Below are 15,897 nucleotides of genomic sequence, written 5' to 3'. Positions count from 1 at the left end.
GTCCTTAGTTGTAATTAACCGAGGGCCAAACCGCAAAGTTACCCCTTCAAACCCGAAAGGTCAGGTTAATAATTACGAAAGATTTCGTTATTAATTACCAGAATTTCGTAATGATTATAAAAGATTTTTAAAACCTGAAAAACAGGCCTCTCGCGACCCGCGTGATGTTTTGGCCTAAGTTGAGGCGGGGCCGCGAGCCACCTCCTTTACGCGCCTGAAGTTTGAATCTCAGGCGACCCGCGTACAAATGCATGGGAACTCCCATGCGGGCCGCATTGGACGCCCAGATGCAGAAAGTTTGTATTTTCTTGCCTTTTGAGCTTGTGAATGATCAAAACGCCAATAAAAGAGGCATGGGCACCCCCTACTCGACCCATAGCTCTATGGGACACCTGCCCATCATCCATGATCAGTGTAGGGTGTTGTGTGATGATCTTGGGTGCCTTGTTGCACTATAAATAGCCATGTTTGGCTCATAACTTTCACACAACTCAAACTCACTCATCTGATCATTCTAAGAAGCTCTCAAGCATTCTTCTCTGCTCTCTAAGCAAGACACAACTTCTGTAAGTCGTTCACATCCATTGTGGTCTTGTATTTCCATAGATTTAGCTTATAAACCAAACCGTCGTAACTAACGGTTGTCATAGCGATGATTCACAAATGGTCCAGTGAATTGTCGGATCAAAAGTAGTTATGAGTTGGTATTTATGTGGGTAATAAACCCCTAAAAGGGTTCCCTCTGATCACCACTCTAACTATGTCAAATGTCGAGTCAAACGTGCACTTAAAAAGTCAACAGAAAGCTATTTTGCCGTTTTATACATAATCTGTAATGTATATGTTATGAAACCTGTTTTGACACTCATAAAACATGATATTAAGTATATAAACTTGTTTACGCTCGTTTGAATCGACCATTTGCTATATTGACCCGGTTCGGAGCCGAATGTCGCAAAAGTTTGACTTCTGCTTTGACTTCAGTTCTGACCCGTTTTAGTGAGGTATAGATATGCCTTAGGACTCTCTTAGGACCAGGTTACATGATGGTATAGACCTCTGTGATCGGTTCATGAATTGTCCGAGTCTTTTACGCATTTCCGTTAATCGCCTAAAAGTTGACCGTAACGGCCTTTTAAAAATAAAACGAGTATTTCGGACACGTGAACGGACCATAACCTTGCTTACTAAATTATAAGCATGTCCTTAAAGTTTCATGCCAATCCGAGGTCTAGAATGAGAGTTATGCTAAATAGCGCGATTAAAGTAAACTTTTGTAATAAACGGCGCAATTAGCGTAACGCCCATCTAAACCAAGATTTCGTCACCAAAACTTTTACCCACTATTATAAAATAATATTTCTGGAATTTTAAAGATTTTAAATAATTTTACCTTGCTCATAACCTGCGGTTATGGCTACGGTTCGGTAAATACCGAATATGCCCTTTTCGGCCAAAACGTGAGTTCTACAAGGTCTTTTGACCCGATTCCAGTTGCTACTGATTTTAAATAATAAATAAAGTATTTTAGACTTTATAAACTATTCGGGAAACTCAGATTTCCTGTAGAACTCGAAAAGCTCTTTAAAAGTCTTTAAAATGACCGGAAAACCCCTACGGGGCGTAATATTAACTTAAAACTCGTTACGGGCATCACGGAAGGTATCCTACTGATGCCACAACCTCTTTAATTCATATTGACTTAGGAAATAAGCGTAAGACTCTCATGGTTAACCGTTTCGCCTATTGCGCGCACGGTTCGGCTTGTGAAACTAGTTTTCATAAATTAGCCGATACGGTCAAACTATATTATTTTGACCCCAAAATCCAGAGTGTGAACCTTGAACCCATATAAAACAAGCCTCTGAACTTGTTTGGGGCAGAATCACATTCCATTCTCGGTTTTCGCCTTTTCGCGCGATTAAACCGTATTTATATTTCGGAACCAACCGGTCTAGGCTACGACCAATATAAAAGACCCGTTAGGATTCTAAGAGGTTAATTAAAACCTTCGTTCCAGATTAGGAGCCCAGTAAAAGCTATCGGTGATTTAATCAAATTAAGGAATAATACTTGCAAAGGTAAATACTTTTAACTTATTTCCCCTATACGGGCTTGGGATACGGTATAATATTTACCGCTTGACTGAGCATCATATCTTCCATTGCTTAGGTGGTTAATTAAATATTATGATCGGCTCATTTAAACAGTTTTGTTTCTTAAAAGCCTTTGGGGGGTTAATGACCGTTGTCCCGGATATCCTTGGCATCATTTTACGAAATGGCCACGACCATCGACATCCCGGTGTAGGCGTACACCCGGTATATATTGTCGACATTTAATTAAAAGACGTAGCCGTTGGTTTCTATACTACGGTTTTACGCAATGTGGTGTGTCTATTAATCTTTAACCCGGCACGACCCGGGCTACTGAACGCATAAAAGAACATGTAATACGTTCACAAGATTTTAATAATTTTCCCAAGTTATAAAAGAGTTTGTGCCTTGTGCATTCAAATCAATTTTAATAAACATTTTCAAATGTGTCAGTTGAATGTATTTACCAATGTAAACTGACGTATTTTCCCCAAAAAGATTAAGTGCAGGTACTATACGAAAATTGGCTGGTATTAGCTTCCTAAGCATCACGAATAGTCTCGCAAACTCGATGCCGTATCTGAATGAACAATATTTTGTTATTTTGATCCGCTGTGGATACATTTGACTTCTGTAATATATTTGATATTACCACCAGAGGTTGAAGTATATATTTATCTTTAAAGCTTCCGCTGTGCATCTATATATTTGTGTGGTTTGACTATATTGTTGCCAACTACGTCACGGTAATCCCCCACCGAGCCCACCGGTGATACACGTGGAAATCGGGGTGTGACAAAATAGTAAACTTACTTCCATACAGATAGTGTCTCCATATCTTAAGGGCAAAAACTATAGCTCCTAACTCTAAGTCATGAGTCGTATAGTTTTCTTCGTGCTTTTTCAATTGTCTGGAGGCATACGCAATTACCTTCTTGCGTTGCATTAACACACATCCGAATCCTAATTTTGAAGCATCACAGTATACTTCAAAATCTTCTATTCCTTCTGGTAAGGCTAAGATTGGTGCATTGGTTAATTTCTGCTTTAAGCTTTTGAAGGCTTCTTCTTGTTTAGGTCCCCATTCAAACTTAGTGGCTTTACAAGTTAGCATAGTTAATGGTACAGCTATCTTGGAAAAATCCTTAATAAACCGTCTATAATACCCGGCTAAACCTATAAAACTTCTAATTTCCATTGCAGTTTGCGGAACCTTCCAATTGGTAATTGCTTCTATCTTAGCAGGATCTACGTGAATACCTTCATGATTCACCATGTGTCGTAAGAATTGCACTTCTTGTAGCCAAAATTCACATTTTGAGAATTTAGCGTACAACTTTTCTTTTCTTAACAAAGTTAAGAGTGCATGCAAGTGCTGACAATGTTCGACCTGACTTTTTGAATAAATAAGTATATCGTCTATAAAAACAATTACGAATTTATCCAGATATGGTTTACAGATCCTGTTCATCATGTCCATGAATGCTGCAGGTGCATTAGTTAACCCGAAGGGCATGACTGTAAACTCATAATGTCCATACCTAGTCCTAAAAGCAGTTTTAGGTATGTCTTCTTCTTGAACCTTTAATTGATGATATCCAGAGCGCAAATCTATCTTAGAAAAATATTTAGCGCCTTGTAATTGATCGAAAAGATCATCAATCCTGGGTAATGGGTATCGATTCTTAATTGTAACCTTATTCAATTCTCTATAATCGATACACATTCTCATCGATCCATCTTTCTTTTTCACAAACAACACTGGTGCACCCCAAGGGGATGAACTAGGTTGTATAAATCCTTTGCTTAGTAATTCATCTAATTGCTTTTTCAATTCTAACATTTCGGTAGGAGCTAATCGATAGGGTGCCTTGGCTATCGGTGTAGTTCCTGGAATTAGATGAATTCTAAATTCTACCTTCCTATCTGGTGGTAACCCAGGTAAATCTTCCGGAAATACATTTGGGTATTCGGAGACTACAGGAATTTCCTTAAGTTCCTTACCTTTAGTACAAATGATTACTGAAATCATATATACTATTCCTTGTTTCCGTTCATAATTAGCAACTTTCATTACTGATATGAACTTTAGTGGCTTCCGAGGTTTATCTCATGTAATCATGATTACTTCTCCAGTAGGTGCTCGAATTTCTATAGAGTTTCTATCACAAATGATTTGAGCATGGTTGGCTATTAACCAATCCATTCCTAACACAACATCGAATTCAGCTAATTTCATAGGCAATAGGTTTGCAGTAAATTTATGACCTGAAAGTTTTATTTCTACTTTTTGCAAAACCTGATTGATTTTTACGGAATTCCCATCCGCAGTTTCGACTGTAAAAATCTGCCTAACGGTAGTTAAAGGTAACTTAAGAGCTTGACAAAATGAAGTATTTATTAAACTTTGGTTCGCACCAGAGTCAAATAATACTTTTGCATAAACGTTATGAACCAAAAACGTACCGGCTATCACATCTGGAATGAGCTCTGCTTCTTGAGTAGTTAGCTGGAATGCTCTGGCATTCTTTTTAGTAGCTCCTTCGGCTGCCTTGGGTTTGTTGTCTACTGGGTTGACTAACTTAGGACATTCTGTTTTGATATGTCCGACTTCTCCACAATTGTAACAAATTATGGATTTCTTTTTGCAGTTTTCTTCCCGATGTCCTATTGATTTGCAAAAATTGCAAAGTTAGTTACATTTTCCAAAATGTTTCTTTTTGCAAATTTTGCAGAATGGCATAGTTGAAGATTGCCCTGTTCCTCTCTTCTTGAAGTTACTACTATTACCCACCCTAAATCCTTGGGTAATTTTTCTGAGCTAATTCCTTCTTCCTATCTTTATCCCTTGTACGTATCAGTTCATCAGTTAGGGTGTTAGCTAATTCTACTGCATCGTCAATAGTGCGAGGTCTCGCAGCCTTAACGATATTGCGAATTTCGCTAATTAATCCCCAAATATAGCGAGAAATGAGTACCGGTTCTGGCGAAGCCAGTGTTGGTACCACTCTAGCATATTCAAAGAATGTTGAAGTGTAACCAAGACAATCCACACCTAACATCCGATGGTTTAGGAACTTATTTGTCATTTGGTCCTTTTCATACTCAGGACAGAATTTTATTTCTACCAGACTCTTAAATTCTTCCCAAGTCATAGCATAAGCCCTATTTCTTCCTTTAGCTTGTAACACAGTGTTCCACCATTCGAGTGCTCCTTCTTTAAACAGATTTGATGCGTACATGACCTGATCATCTTTAGCACACTTACTTATTGCAATTACTGCTTCGGTTTTCTCTAACCAACGCAGTGATGCAGTTGCCCTTTCATTGCCTGCAAATTCAGTGGGTTCACAAGCAAGGAATTCTTTGAAAGTGCAACCAGGTGTTGCAGCTTTCTGTTTCTTAGGGAGTGGCGTATGCTGAGATTCATTATCATGATTAACATGATTATTGCCCCCGTTTATACTATTACTGAAGTTATCTTCAGAAATACGTTTACTAGGAATAATATGTTGTGGTTCGATTGGATTTTTCACAGCAGCAACGATTGCTGGAATAGCATTGGTTATCCCTTGAGCCACAATATTTTCGATGTCCTGTCTAGTCATATATTGATCTCCTGGATGTTGTTCTGACTGATTAACTTCATTTACCGGTTCATTACCACTATTTGCCATCTGGTAATATATAATAATTTTTATTAGTATTAATAACTAGCAATTTATATACAAACAATCAGACAATTTGCAATACACGTATAATCAAAATTATCGATTTTTCGATTCCATTATAGTATGCATCACTACACACCAATATATTACAAAGTTTTATTCGTTATGTTACAACTGATTTCATTATTACTTTTACTATTACACAACTATAGGTTTACTATCCTCCTATCTCTCGTTATTTGTTATCCTAAAAATGAAGTTCCCTTTCGTCATACTTCCAAGCAATCTGTCCCCCTATCTCCCTGATTCTATTACCTGCATCCATCAATTCTTCACCGAAATGGCGAAGTTCAGCCATGTTTTCGTTACTCATTGGTGGATTAGGTAGGGGTTCTGGGTCGAATTGTGGAAGGAAGGAATAAGGATCGTTGACAATATTTTGAAATTGCCAATCATTTGTCCACCATTCTTCCATTTCTACAGGTTGAGCATGGACTATTGGTTCTGGGATTGCTGGTGCAAAATTCATAGGGATTGGATTTTCAATAGGATAGGTAAAAATATTCGTATTGACAGGCTGAATAGTCTCACAGCTTGCCAATAGAAAATCTATTTTCTCTTGAAAAGTTATTCCCTGGTTTTGGTTGGAGCTCTCTCCAATTTCTACCTGAGTTGGTCTAAAATCTTGCCCTACTTCCATTTCTATTTCCTTAGAATATTCCTCAAACTGTGTTCCCATTTGCCTAGTATCTTCCTCGACTTCAATTTCCATTTCCGGCTGTTTACCAGTTTCTTTTGCTATTTCTAAATGTTTGTTTATTTTAGGAAGTTTTGGAGCTGGCTTTTTCCTACGTATACGATGCCCCCATACGTAATTCTTCTTTTTCTTTCGTTTTGGTTTTGTCAAAGGTGGAGCATGGAATTCTACAGGTTGGTCCACATCAGCAAGGTATCCAGTAAACTCTTGGGAAACTTCTATATTCACCGGGTAAAGATTGAGGTTCTGAAAAGCTTCAGATATCTCGCTCATGCTGTGTAGCATATATGCAAAATGCACAAAAATGCTAAGTTAAAACTTTGGAACAAAGATTAACAAATAAACATCGAAGTTTTATTGCACACTATTTGTACAAAATAACAGGAAAGAACATACTCAGATTTATTTATTTACTGGGAAGTGCTATTACTAGATTTAGGGTATCTAAAGATTTGCATGTTCTGCTACAGTGGCTAGCATATACAAATTTGCCCATTTTTCATCTAGCTTATCTTCCCAAGGTGATTTACTGATTAACTCCTGGGTTTCCTTTTTAATTCTCTTTTCTCGGATTTGCTCTTTACTTTTCTTAATAATCATACTCCTTTTTCTAGGAGAAAGTGGTTTCTCATATTGTGCTTTCCGCACAAATATTCCTTCTTCAGGAATTGTAGGAAGTTTTGAAAATTTAGTTTTGGATGAACTTCCTTCTTCGTAGATTGACCTGTCTAATTTAAGATAGATATCTTGCAGCTTTTGCTTATCCATACTGTAACTAACAAATAGCCAGTTAATAAAACACATAATCACATAATAGTAATCAGGAAAAATTAAGTATTTCCAAATACTTAATTAGCTTAACTCAGTGGCTCTGATACCACCTTATTTCTGTCACGGCCCCCGACCCGGTTTGACCCGTTTCAGGAGCCGCGGGACAGAAATCCCGTGATATTTATTTATGTGATTTTAGCAGCGGAATTTTAACATCAGGATCGTTGTAAAGCTAAAAACTTTTCCCGATTATTTTATTTCACAATTCGGGATAAAACCCCGATAATTTACAATACATAAGATTTTACTGATGAATCTTTAGTTTAAAACATATTTCTTTATTTTATACTGAGCCACTATCTTAAGCTTGTAATGCTCCCGGCACTTTTCCTGAATTACAGTAGATCACCTGAAACATGTTTGAAAAAGATTTTGTCAGCGGGGAAATACTGAGTGAATCATTCGGTTTACTGAAAACGACACTTTTGTTATAATTCACAGTATTAAGAGTTTTTATATATGTTTATTATCAACCAACTACCCACAGTATTTGTCACTCGACCAGCTCTGTGACTGTGGTCATATCACCATTGGCTGTCCCAATGAATGACGTATATCACTAAATTTTAGGTTCGCCCACCTAACGTGATTAAAACAGAAATACTGTACACAATACCCCACATACTGGCTGTAATTTGGTGATTACATAAACTTAATCACCGTAATTATAACTCTGAAAATAATTTGGAGTATTGTGAAACAGTTTAATAAAAAGAGAATGACTCACATTGCAGATTTAGTATGGATAGAATATGATTTAGCCCTGTTAACCTAATTTCAATAATAATGCACACAAAACCGGGTTAGTGATCAATACAGCAGTCAAGATAACTCACGAGATCAAATTCTCACAATGAACGACAAAGTGCAATACTTAAACATTCATCGATTTAACGACGAACGACAAAGTATAACCCTAATGTGGGCGGCACTTAAACATTCTTTGGATATATTGATCTCGGAAAATGAATCGTAATAGCGATCGAGTGATTACCCTGTTTTGCGGCAGCAATTCGAGTGCAGTGTGTGTGTTTTGGGACTGTATTTGCTTATAACGTACTCTATAAAACGACTTTCTTCGTCGTACTAACAACAGAAAGTTACTGCCAATGTCAGCTATTTATAGTGAATTTTGAGACTCCCTTACGGACCGTATGCCCCAACCCTTACGGTCCGTAAAGGTAGCATATTGGCTTACGGTCCGTAAGGCATACCCTTTACGGTCCGTAAGAGGTGCGGTCTATTTATATAGACTAGCTGAGTTTGGGACTAGCTTGCATGACTCACTTTTAAATTCAGTTTCAATCTGTACAACGAAATTTTGTTGATGATTATCAACTAGGGTTTAACCCCCCTGAGTTTTAGAGGCCCTGATCCTGATTCCGATTGTTCTGAAAATTTTAGGGTTAATGCCACATCACTTGGGTGTCTCAATTAAGGTTTCCTTATTGACTAATTATCATTCTAATTATTAATTTTAATGAGAGTTGTTACGGTAAAGGGAAAAAATTGGTGGCTAAAGCAGGAAAACTAAAACTTTGGTGCTAAGAATGAGAAAACCAAAACCAACTGTTGCAAGAGTTGTTATTTAATATATACAAGATAACGCTGGATAATATCCATTTTTCAGAAATAAACACCTAACGTAATGATAATTTCATATACTATAAAAATTCGGTAAAATCACAAAAATGTTTGTCATACCTGCAACATTAGCCACCATCTCTTCCATATGAATATACTTATGTCACATCTGACGGAATCCACTCATGGCAACAAAGTTACCGAAGCTTGTTATTCATCTCAACGTTGGAGTACTTCAGCCACATTGTGTGAGCTCTGTAATCAAAATCAAGCGCACGTTCCCAAACATTCCTAGCACAATTGAAATTAGGGATGAGCAAAATGGACCCGGTACCGGTACCGGAACCGAATTTACCGAACCGGGTACCTTTTCGGTACCGATTCGGTACCGACTTTTAACATTTTCGGTACCGGTTCGGTACCGGTATTTACCGGTTTTTACCCTCAAATACCGGTACCGCACCGGTACCGAACCGTACCGAACCGGTATATTCGGTACCGGTACCGGTACCCACTTTTGAGGATTTTCGGTACCGGTTCTTTCGGTACCGGTACCGGTTCGGTACCGGACGGTACCGAGCTCATCCCTAATTGAAATAATCTTGATGGCCAAGTAAAAGGAAAGGGCACTCTTCATGTACTATTAGGAATAGTTCACAGGTTGTATATCAATTTTATATTGTATAAGACCATGTATAGTGGTAACAACTTATAATGCCCCTAGCATGGGGCATTATCCGACACGTGGCGTCCTAGTCAGCAATGGGGCATTATAGCAAAAGTGGCATAGTGGGGCATTATGCCAATAACCCCATTCAAGCATTTCTCAATTTTTTTTTAAACTTAAATACTTCATTAAATAAAAAAAATACAATACTAGAAATAAAAAAAACATCCGATTAAATTAAAAAAAAAAACACTAGTTTTCGTCTTCGCTTTCTTCACCCTCGCCAACTTCGTCTTCCTCGTCCTCCGTTTCTTCCTCTCCCTCAGGTGGTACATACCGAACCGACCATACGTGGTGTACCAAATCAACCATTAACTGGGAATGGTACGGTTCGTAACGCAACTCTCACACATTATTCACTCTTTCTTCCATTGACGCCTGTGGATGCTCCTCTTGAACGGCTTCTGGCACATAATTCTGGCATATCGCCTTTCCTTCGTCTTCCAAAATCATGTTGTGCATGATTATACAAGCGTACATAGCATCTCTCATTTTTTGCTTGCTCCATGCACGACAAGGATTTCTCAAGTATTGCCAGCGTTGTTTAAGAACCCCAAAGCATCTCTCAATGTCTTTTCGTGAAGACTCTTGAAGCTTTTTAAAGTATGCTCTTTTGTCATCAATAGGATCACTAAACGTCTTCACGAAAATCGAATACCTAGGATAAATTCCGTCGCTCAAATAACATGGGGGTAGTAGTTTCCATTTGCGTAAAACGACGCTTTTGGAGCTTTGCCAGAAATCCACTCCTCTAACAACGGCGATTGTTCAAAAACATTGATATCATTGCATGACCCGACCATGCCAAAGTAAGCCGACCAAACCCAAAGGTCCTGTGAAGCAACCGCCTGAAGAATAATAGTGGGTCCTTTTTGGTCACCACGTGTGTGTTGGCCTCGCCATGCAGTCGGGCAGTTATCCCAACGCCAATGCATGCAATCTATGCTCCCGATCATACCAGGCAAACCATGCTTGGCATTATGTACCTCGTAGATCTTTTGAAGGTCCTCCCATGTAGGCGTTCTAAGATAACGCGCACCGTACACATCAATTATACCTTTATAAAAAAATATAGATAAACATAAGATTCAAAAAAAAAATTCTAAGCATACTCGTCGTTTAAAAAAAAAAAAGTAAAGTATAAGAATTGTACCGCGACAAAAATGTTCCAAGCTATCTTGTGTTGTTTTCTCCGCCATTTTTAGATACTCGTCGTTGATGTCGGTAGTGTTAACATAAGCAAGGATTCGTAATGCCGACGTACACTTTTGGATACCGGTAAATCCAAGTGCCCCTCTCGCATCCGGTTTTTGTTTAAAATAATCGTAGTTGGCTTCCAAGTCGTTGACTATGCGTAGAAACAACCGCTTACTCATTCGGAAACGACGCCTAAAAAATTCGTTTGAAAATGTCGGCGCCTCGTCAAAATAGTCTTTCATCAAACGATCGTGTGTCGCGCGTCGGTCTCGTTCAACATAGCCTCTTTTATTTTTTTTTACTTGGGGCCGACGAGAATGCTTGACATATCTCACCGCTAGTTGACATGCACTCGTAACCGCCTCTTGCTCAAGCTCTTCATCGGTCGAACCATCGCCATCCGCAAAATACTCGTTGTAGTAAAAATTTATCATGGATGAAGAACTAGGAGAATCCATTTTTTATAAAATGGTGGTATTTTTTTAGAGAGTTTTTGAGAGTTTTGATTGAAAATGAGTGAGATTTGATTGTGTTTGTATATATATATATATATATATATATATAAGGAAAAAGGTTAAAAAAAATATTATAGCCGTTAACTAGCCGTTGTGGCTTTTGATTGGTTGGTCAACATCACAGAAGCGTTTTAATAATCACGCCGGCAACATTTTTTTTCAAAAATAACGCCAAAAAACGCCCCATGTAATGGGGGTTTGGGCGTTTTGAAGCGTGATTTTGCAATTTTTTTTAAAAAAAACGCCCCAGTACGGGCGGTCTGAGTGTATAACCTTGTGTATTATACGTGTTGAATAAGTGTAATTTTGTATACTAAATAATAAAAAAGTTATATTTTTCAAAAACCTTGTGTATTTTAGGTTGAATAAATCTAATTTTGTATGCCAAATAATAAAAAAAGTTATATCTTTTAAAATTCTATGTATTACAAGAGTTGAATAAATGTATTTTTATAGTAAATAACAAAAATATTATATCTTTAAAATCTATGTGTATTACACAGATTAAATAAATGTAATTTTGTATAGTTGATAATAAAAAGTTATAACGTTAAAAACCCTGTGTTTTAAATAGGTTAAATAAATGTAATTTTGTATAGTAAATAATAAACATTATATCTTAAAAAAACCAGATGTATTTCACGGGTTGAATAAATCTAATTTTATATACCAAATAATAAAAAATGTATAGCTTAAAAAAACTAATGGATATACTCAATATCAGATGGATAGGGTGATTCCGGAGATGGTTCTTTAAAAGAAGATACGTTATTTAAGAAGCAAATTAGCAACCATTTTGAGTGATAACATTTTGGTACCAATTCCAACCATTTGATTTATAAACTATATAATAAAATCGATATAACAATTTTTTTAATAATAAAATACAAATTTTGGTTTTCGTGATAAATAATTTGTTTTATTTAAATATCTTAAATTAACAATTAAAGTTTGAGGATAACTTTTAGAAGAATAGAATAATTCTATTTGATATACAAGAAGGATAAGATTTAATATCAATTTGTTATTTAATGGTTGAGACCTCTTCTTTTACTGGTTCAACACTTAATGGTTCAGATTGTTTGTTTTGTGAGCAGATGTCTGAATGATTTAGACATTTGCCTCTGAATGGTTAAGCATTATACAGAGTCTGAATTGTTAAGACCTCTAATCTGAATTGGTCAGACATTTGCCTCTGAAAGGTTAAGCATTATACTGGCTCTTAATGGTTCAGACCTCTTACTGGTTCAGCACTTAACCATTAAAAAGTTGCCAAACAGCCCATAAGTAGGAAAGAGAGATGGAAAAAATAGATGTCTCCAATGAATAGCACGTATCACGTATTCATTTCTTTTATTATACAATACAGATAAACAACGAATAATGTGTTGGATAAAGGACACGACCTGAAAATACGGCACGAACATAACACGGGTTTGTGTTTAGTTTAAACGGGTTCTGGTCAGTTTCATGTTCAACCTGCAGACCTATTTAGCTAAACAGGCCAGGTTCGGGTTAACCCGGTCGGGTTGGCGGGTTGACCTGTTTAACTCATTTATATTATATTACTCCCTCCGTCCCATCAAAAGTGTCATATTTTGAATTTTCAAAGTCTTTATTTATAAACTTTGACTTTAATTATATATTTTTTGTGTTATATAAAACTTGATGAAAAGTAACCCGATAAAAACACTTGTAAAGCACACTCAAATCATATAACTTTCATCAAGTATTATCTAACACAAACAAAATTATTTAAGGTCAAAGTTTATAAATAAAGACTTCGAAAATTCAAAATATGACACTTTTAGTGGGACGGAGGTAGTACATTACATTTTTTACAATATGTATTATATCATAAATTAATTGGGTGTGTATTTTATTCATAATTAAAACTTAAAATGAAAAATTGATATAAGATTTTATAATTTAAATATAATTGTATTATAAACATTTGTGTTTTTGTAGTAAATTTTAATTTTAACATATTAATCTTCTGAAATAAAATTAAAAATAATAAAATTCGGGTTGAATGGGCCGTGTCCAAGTCAACCCATGAATATTCATGTAGTGTTTGGGTTCATATGTATGACACGATTTTCGGGTTCAAGTCGTGTTCGGGTTCATCTATATTTTTTGGGTTCAACCCACGAACACGACCCGTTTAGCTCCCTATATGTATCACTATTAAAAGAGAACCTTTATTACAAAATCAATTCAGTCTCGACCAATGCCTATCAACACCAACCCTAAAACATTATATCTTCACATGACAAAACTGTTTAATTCAGGGTATATCGTATATGTATATTAAACTGCCTGCTCTTCTTTTATGTTGTAAACATAACATGTTCCTTATGTATCCACATCTTTTTTTAATTACTATTTGTAATTCACCGACTATCTGGATCCTTTTTAGTCTTAAGGGGACCCGGGGTGGTCCTTGAAACCACAAGTTTCACGCGTTAAACATCTTGGAACACCGCCGTCGCTAATCATTTCCACGCGTGGACTTTTAAACGCGTGAACTAATCAACGCGTTGAAGATCTGGGGAATCCTAACGTTGGGGGACCTTGTGACGGTTTGCTTTGGCATTTTTGAGGTGGGGTGTTGACGGTTTGCCATTTGATGATGGAGGAAGAGGAGCTCCATTGTTGCAACAACAACAGCAGCAGCAAGACCCCCAAACACAATCAAGTAAAAAAGCTCCATTGTTGCTGATCTTCTGCGCGTCCACCGGAGATACCGTCAGGGTCGGAGCTTCGGCAACAACCTATTCTCATCATTCGGTGCCCAATATCAGGTATTCTTAGGTGATTGTGGATCAATTTAGGAGATTATAAGCTTATCTCCTTCAATTTTGTGTTAACTTAAACTAGGGTTCATGGTGATTATGTATGTGAATTTTTTTTTTTCTTTTGAACGGCAATGTATTTAAAAATAAAAAATAAAAAAAGTTGTGAGTGATGGAATTTCATCACAAGTGATGAACATTTCCACTAAAAAAAGGTTGTGAGTGATGGAATAAAGGTTGCTGACATGGCGGAACCTGATTGAATGTTGCAAGTGATGGAATTCTTTCACTTGTGGACCACCCCTACCCCCTAATAATAATTAATCAATGACATACCATGTTGTGTAAATGTGTTTGATTATTCTAATCCATGAATATGGTCAACAACTATTTTGGGTTCGGCAGAAACCATAATATCTGAGCAGCTTCATCCGGATTGCAACCTAGTTTCGATGGTGAAGCTTCGCTGCTATAGACAAAGTATTTTCCATTCACATTTTGTCACTCTTGGGTAAGTTGCAACATAACATGTTGTCGCAGCCGCTTGTTTTTAAAAACAAGGAAAAATATAGTCATCATAAACAACTGAATCGGGTCTATATGACCCGCGTGTTATTTATTCATGCATGAAGTGACAAAACCATAAGCTCTTTCCCAGTTTGAACGTTTGGGTGAGTTTACAGCCGGCGGTATAATATCTCTCTTCAATATGATAGTAATCCCATTGTTTTGTGAAATAGGAGCTGTTGAATATGATGAGGGACGGTTGCAGATAGAGGGAAAGATGGACAGGAAGTATTAATTTTGGGAATAAATTCAAGAAAAAGAAACAGATAGAAAAGAGAAGATGCATGAGAAGATTTGAGAATAGGTATGCAAACGATAGATACACAAATATATTCAATGATAGTATTGATACATAATATATTCATTGAGAGGACTCGGGGCGGGTACGTTATACCAAAGTTATCCATAATAATGCAATGTATCTTATCTTTTGATAGTATCAGAACATTGAAATTTATCAATTTGTGAATTACATTTAATATTAGTGTATTGTGCAAATAGGTTCGAATAACTGTAAGAAAGCATTTATTCAAGTGGCAAAGCAAGAAAGGTTTAACTAAAAAACAAATAAAAAAAGTTCTTTAGTTGAACAGAAACTAGCAAGATAGATATTAGATAAACCACAGTGGCCTTCAACAGGGTGTACTACATCCTAATTATCTTACACAAAGACGTTTATAAGTTCACAAACGTACTAAAACATGACCTCTTTAAGAAAACCACCATGGAAAACGAAAACAGTTAATATGACCACTTTAAGAAAACCACCATGGAAAATGAAAACAGTTGCATGCATCCTTAAGTTAATATCTATGGATGCTTGTAGTTTCACTCTACGGAGTGACAATAAGTCCCCACTTGGAAGCATATTTAATGAGCTCATCTATCTCATCCTCGCTGATCATACCATCACCATCAGCATCAATATGACTGATTGCCAGCCAAGCTTTGAAGCCCGCGAAATAAAGGCCAAACTTTTTCAAGCACACTTTTAATTCTTTCCGACTGAGCTTGCCATCTCCGTTGGTGTCGAATGCTTTGAAAATACTCTTCATCTGGTGTTCTGGTAAGGACGCTTCGAGTTGTCTCCAATTATTCCAACCCCTTCTGGGCATTCTCTCAAGGGAAAGGAAGAGTTTGTATTGGAAAGATGGATG

At 36.8% G+C, this 15,897-nt stretch overlaps 1 protein-coding gene and 1 long non-coding RNA gene across 2 annotated transcripts; one reads left to right on the top strand and one right to left on the bottom strand.

The window, feature by feature from the left end:
- Nucleotides 1–10,343: 10,343 nt before the first annotated feature.
- On the bottom strand, nucleotides 10,344–11,113 carry LOC118481823. The gene is made up of 2 exons (XM_035977114.1): nucleotides 10,820–11,113; nucleotides 10,344–10,723 (listed from the first exon to the last, which is right to left on the bottom strand). Exons 1-2 carry the CDS (start codon nucleotides 11,103–11,105, stop codon nucleotides 10,344–10,346), a joined length of 666 nt encoding a protein of 221 aa, XP_035833007.1. The 5' UTR covers nucleotides 11,106–11,113.
- Nucleotides 11,114–13,761: 2,648 nt separating this feature from the next.
- On the top strand, nucleotides 13,762–15,508 carry LOC110879442. The gene is made up of 2 exons (XR_002558665.2): nucleotides 13,762–14,182; nucleotides 14,914–15,508. It is a non-coding gene; the product is annotated as an uncharacterized LOC110879442 (long non-coding RNA).
- The last annotated feature ends 389 nt before the right edge of the window (nucleotides 15,509–15,897 follow it).

This window comes from Helianthus annuus, chromosome 9, assembly GCF_002127325.2.
Source record: "Helianthus annuus cultivar XRQ/B chromosome 9, HanXRQr2.0-SUNRISE, whole genome shotgun sequence".
NCBI classification, from domain to species: domain Eukaryota; kingdom Viridiplantae; phylum Streptophyta; class Magnoliopsida; order Asterales; family Asteraceae; genus Helianthus; species Helianthus annuus.
This window is presented reverse-complemented; position numbering and strand designations above follow the sequence as displayed.

What these genes read in the sequence shown, in the direction of transcription:
- LOC118481823 (XM_035977114.1), bottom strand. Translation starts at nt 11,105, where the DNA reads ATGAAAGACTATTTTGACGAGGCGCCGACATTTTCAAACGAATTTTTT. An exon ending in CTTGGAACATTTTTGTCGCG is followed by an intron (nt 10,724 to 10,819) that starts GTACAATTCTTA and finishes TTTTTTATAAAG; the next exon opens with GTATAATTGATGTGTACGGT.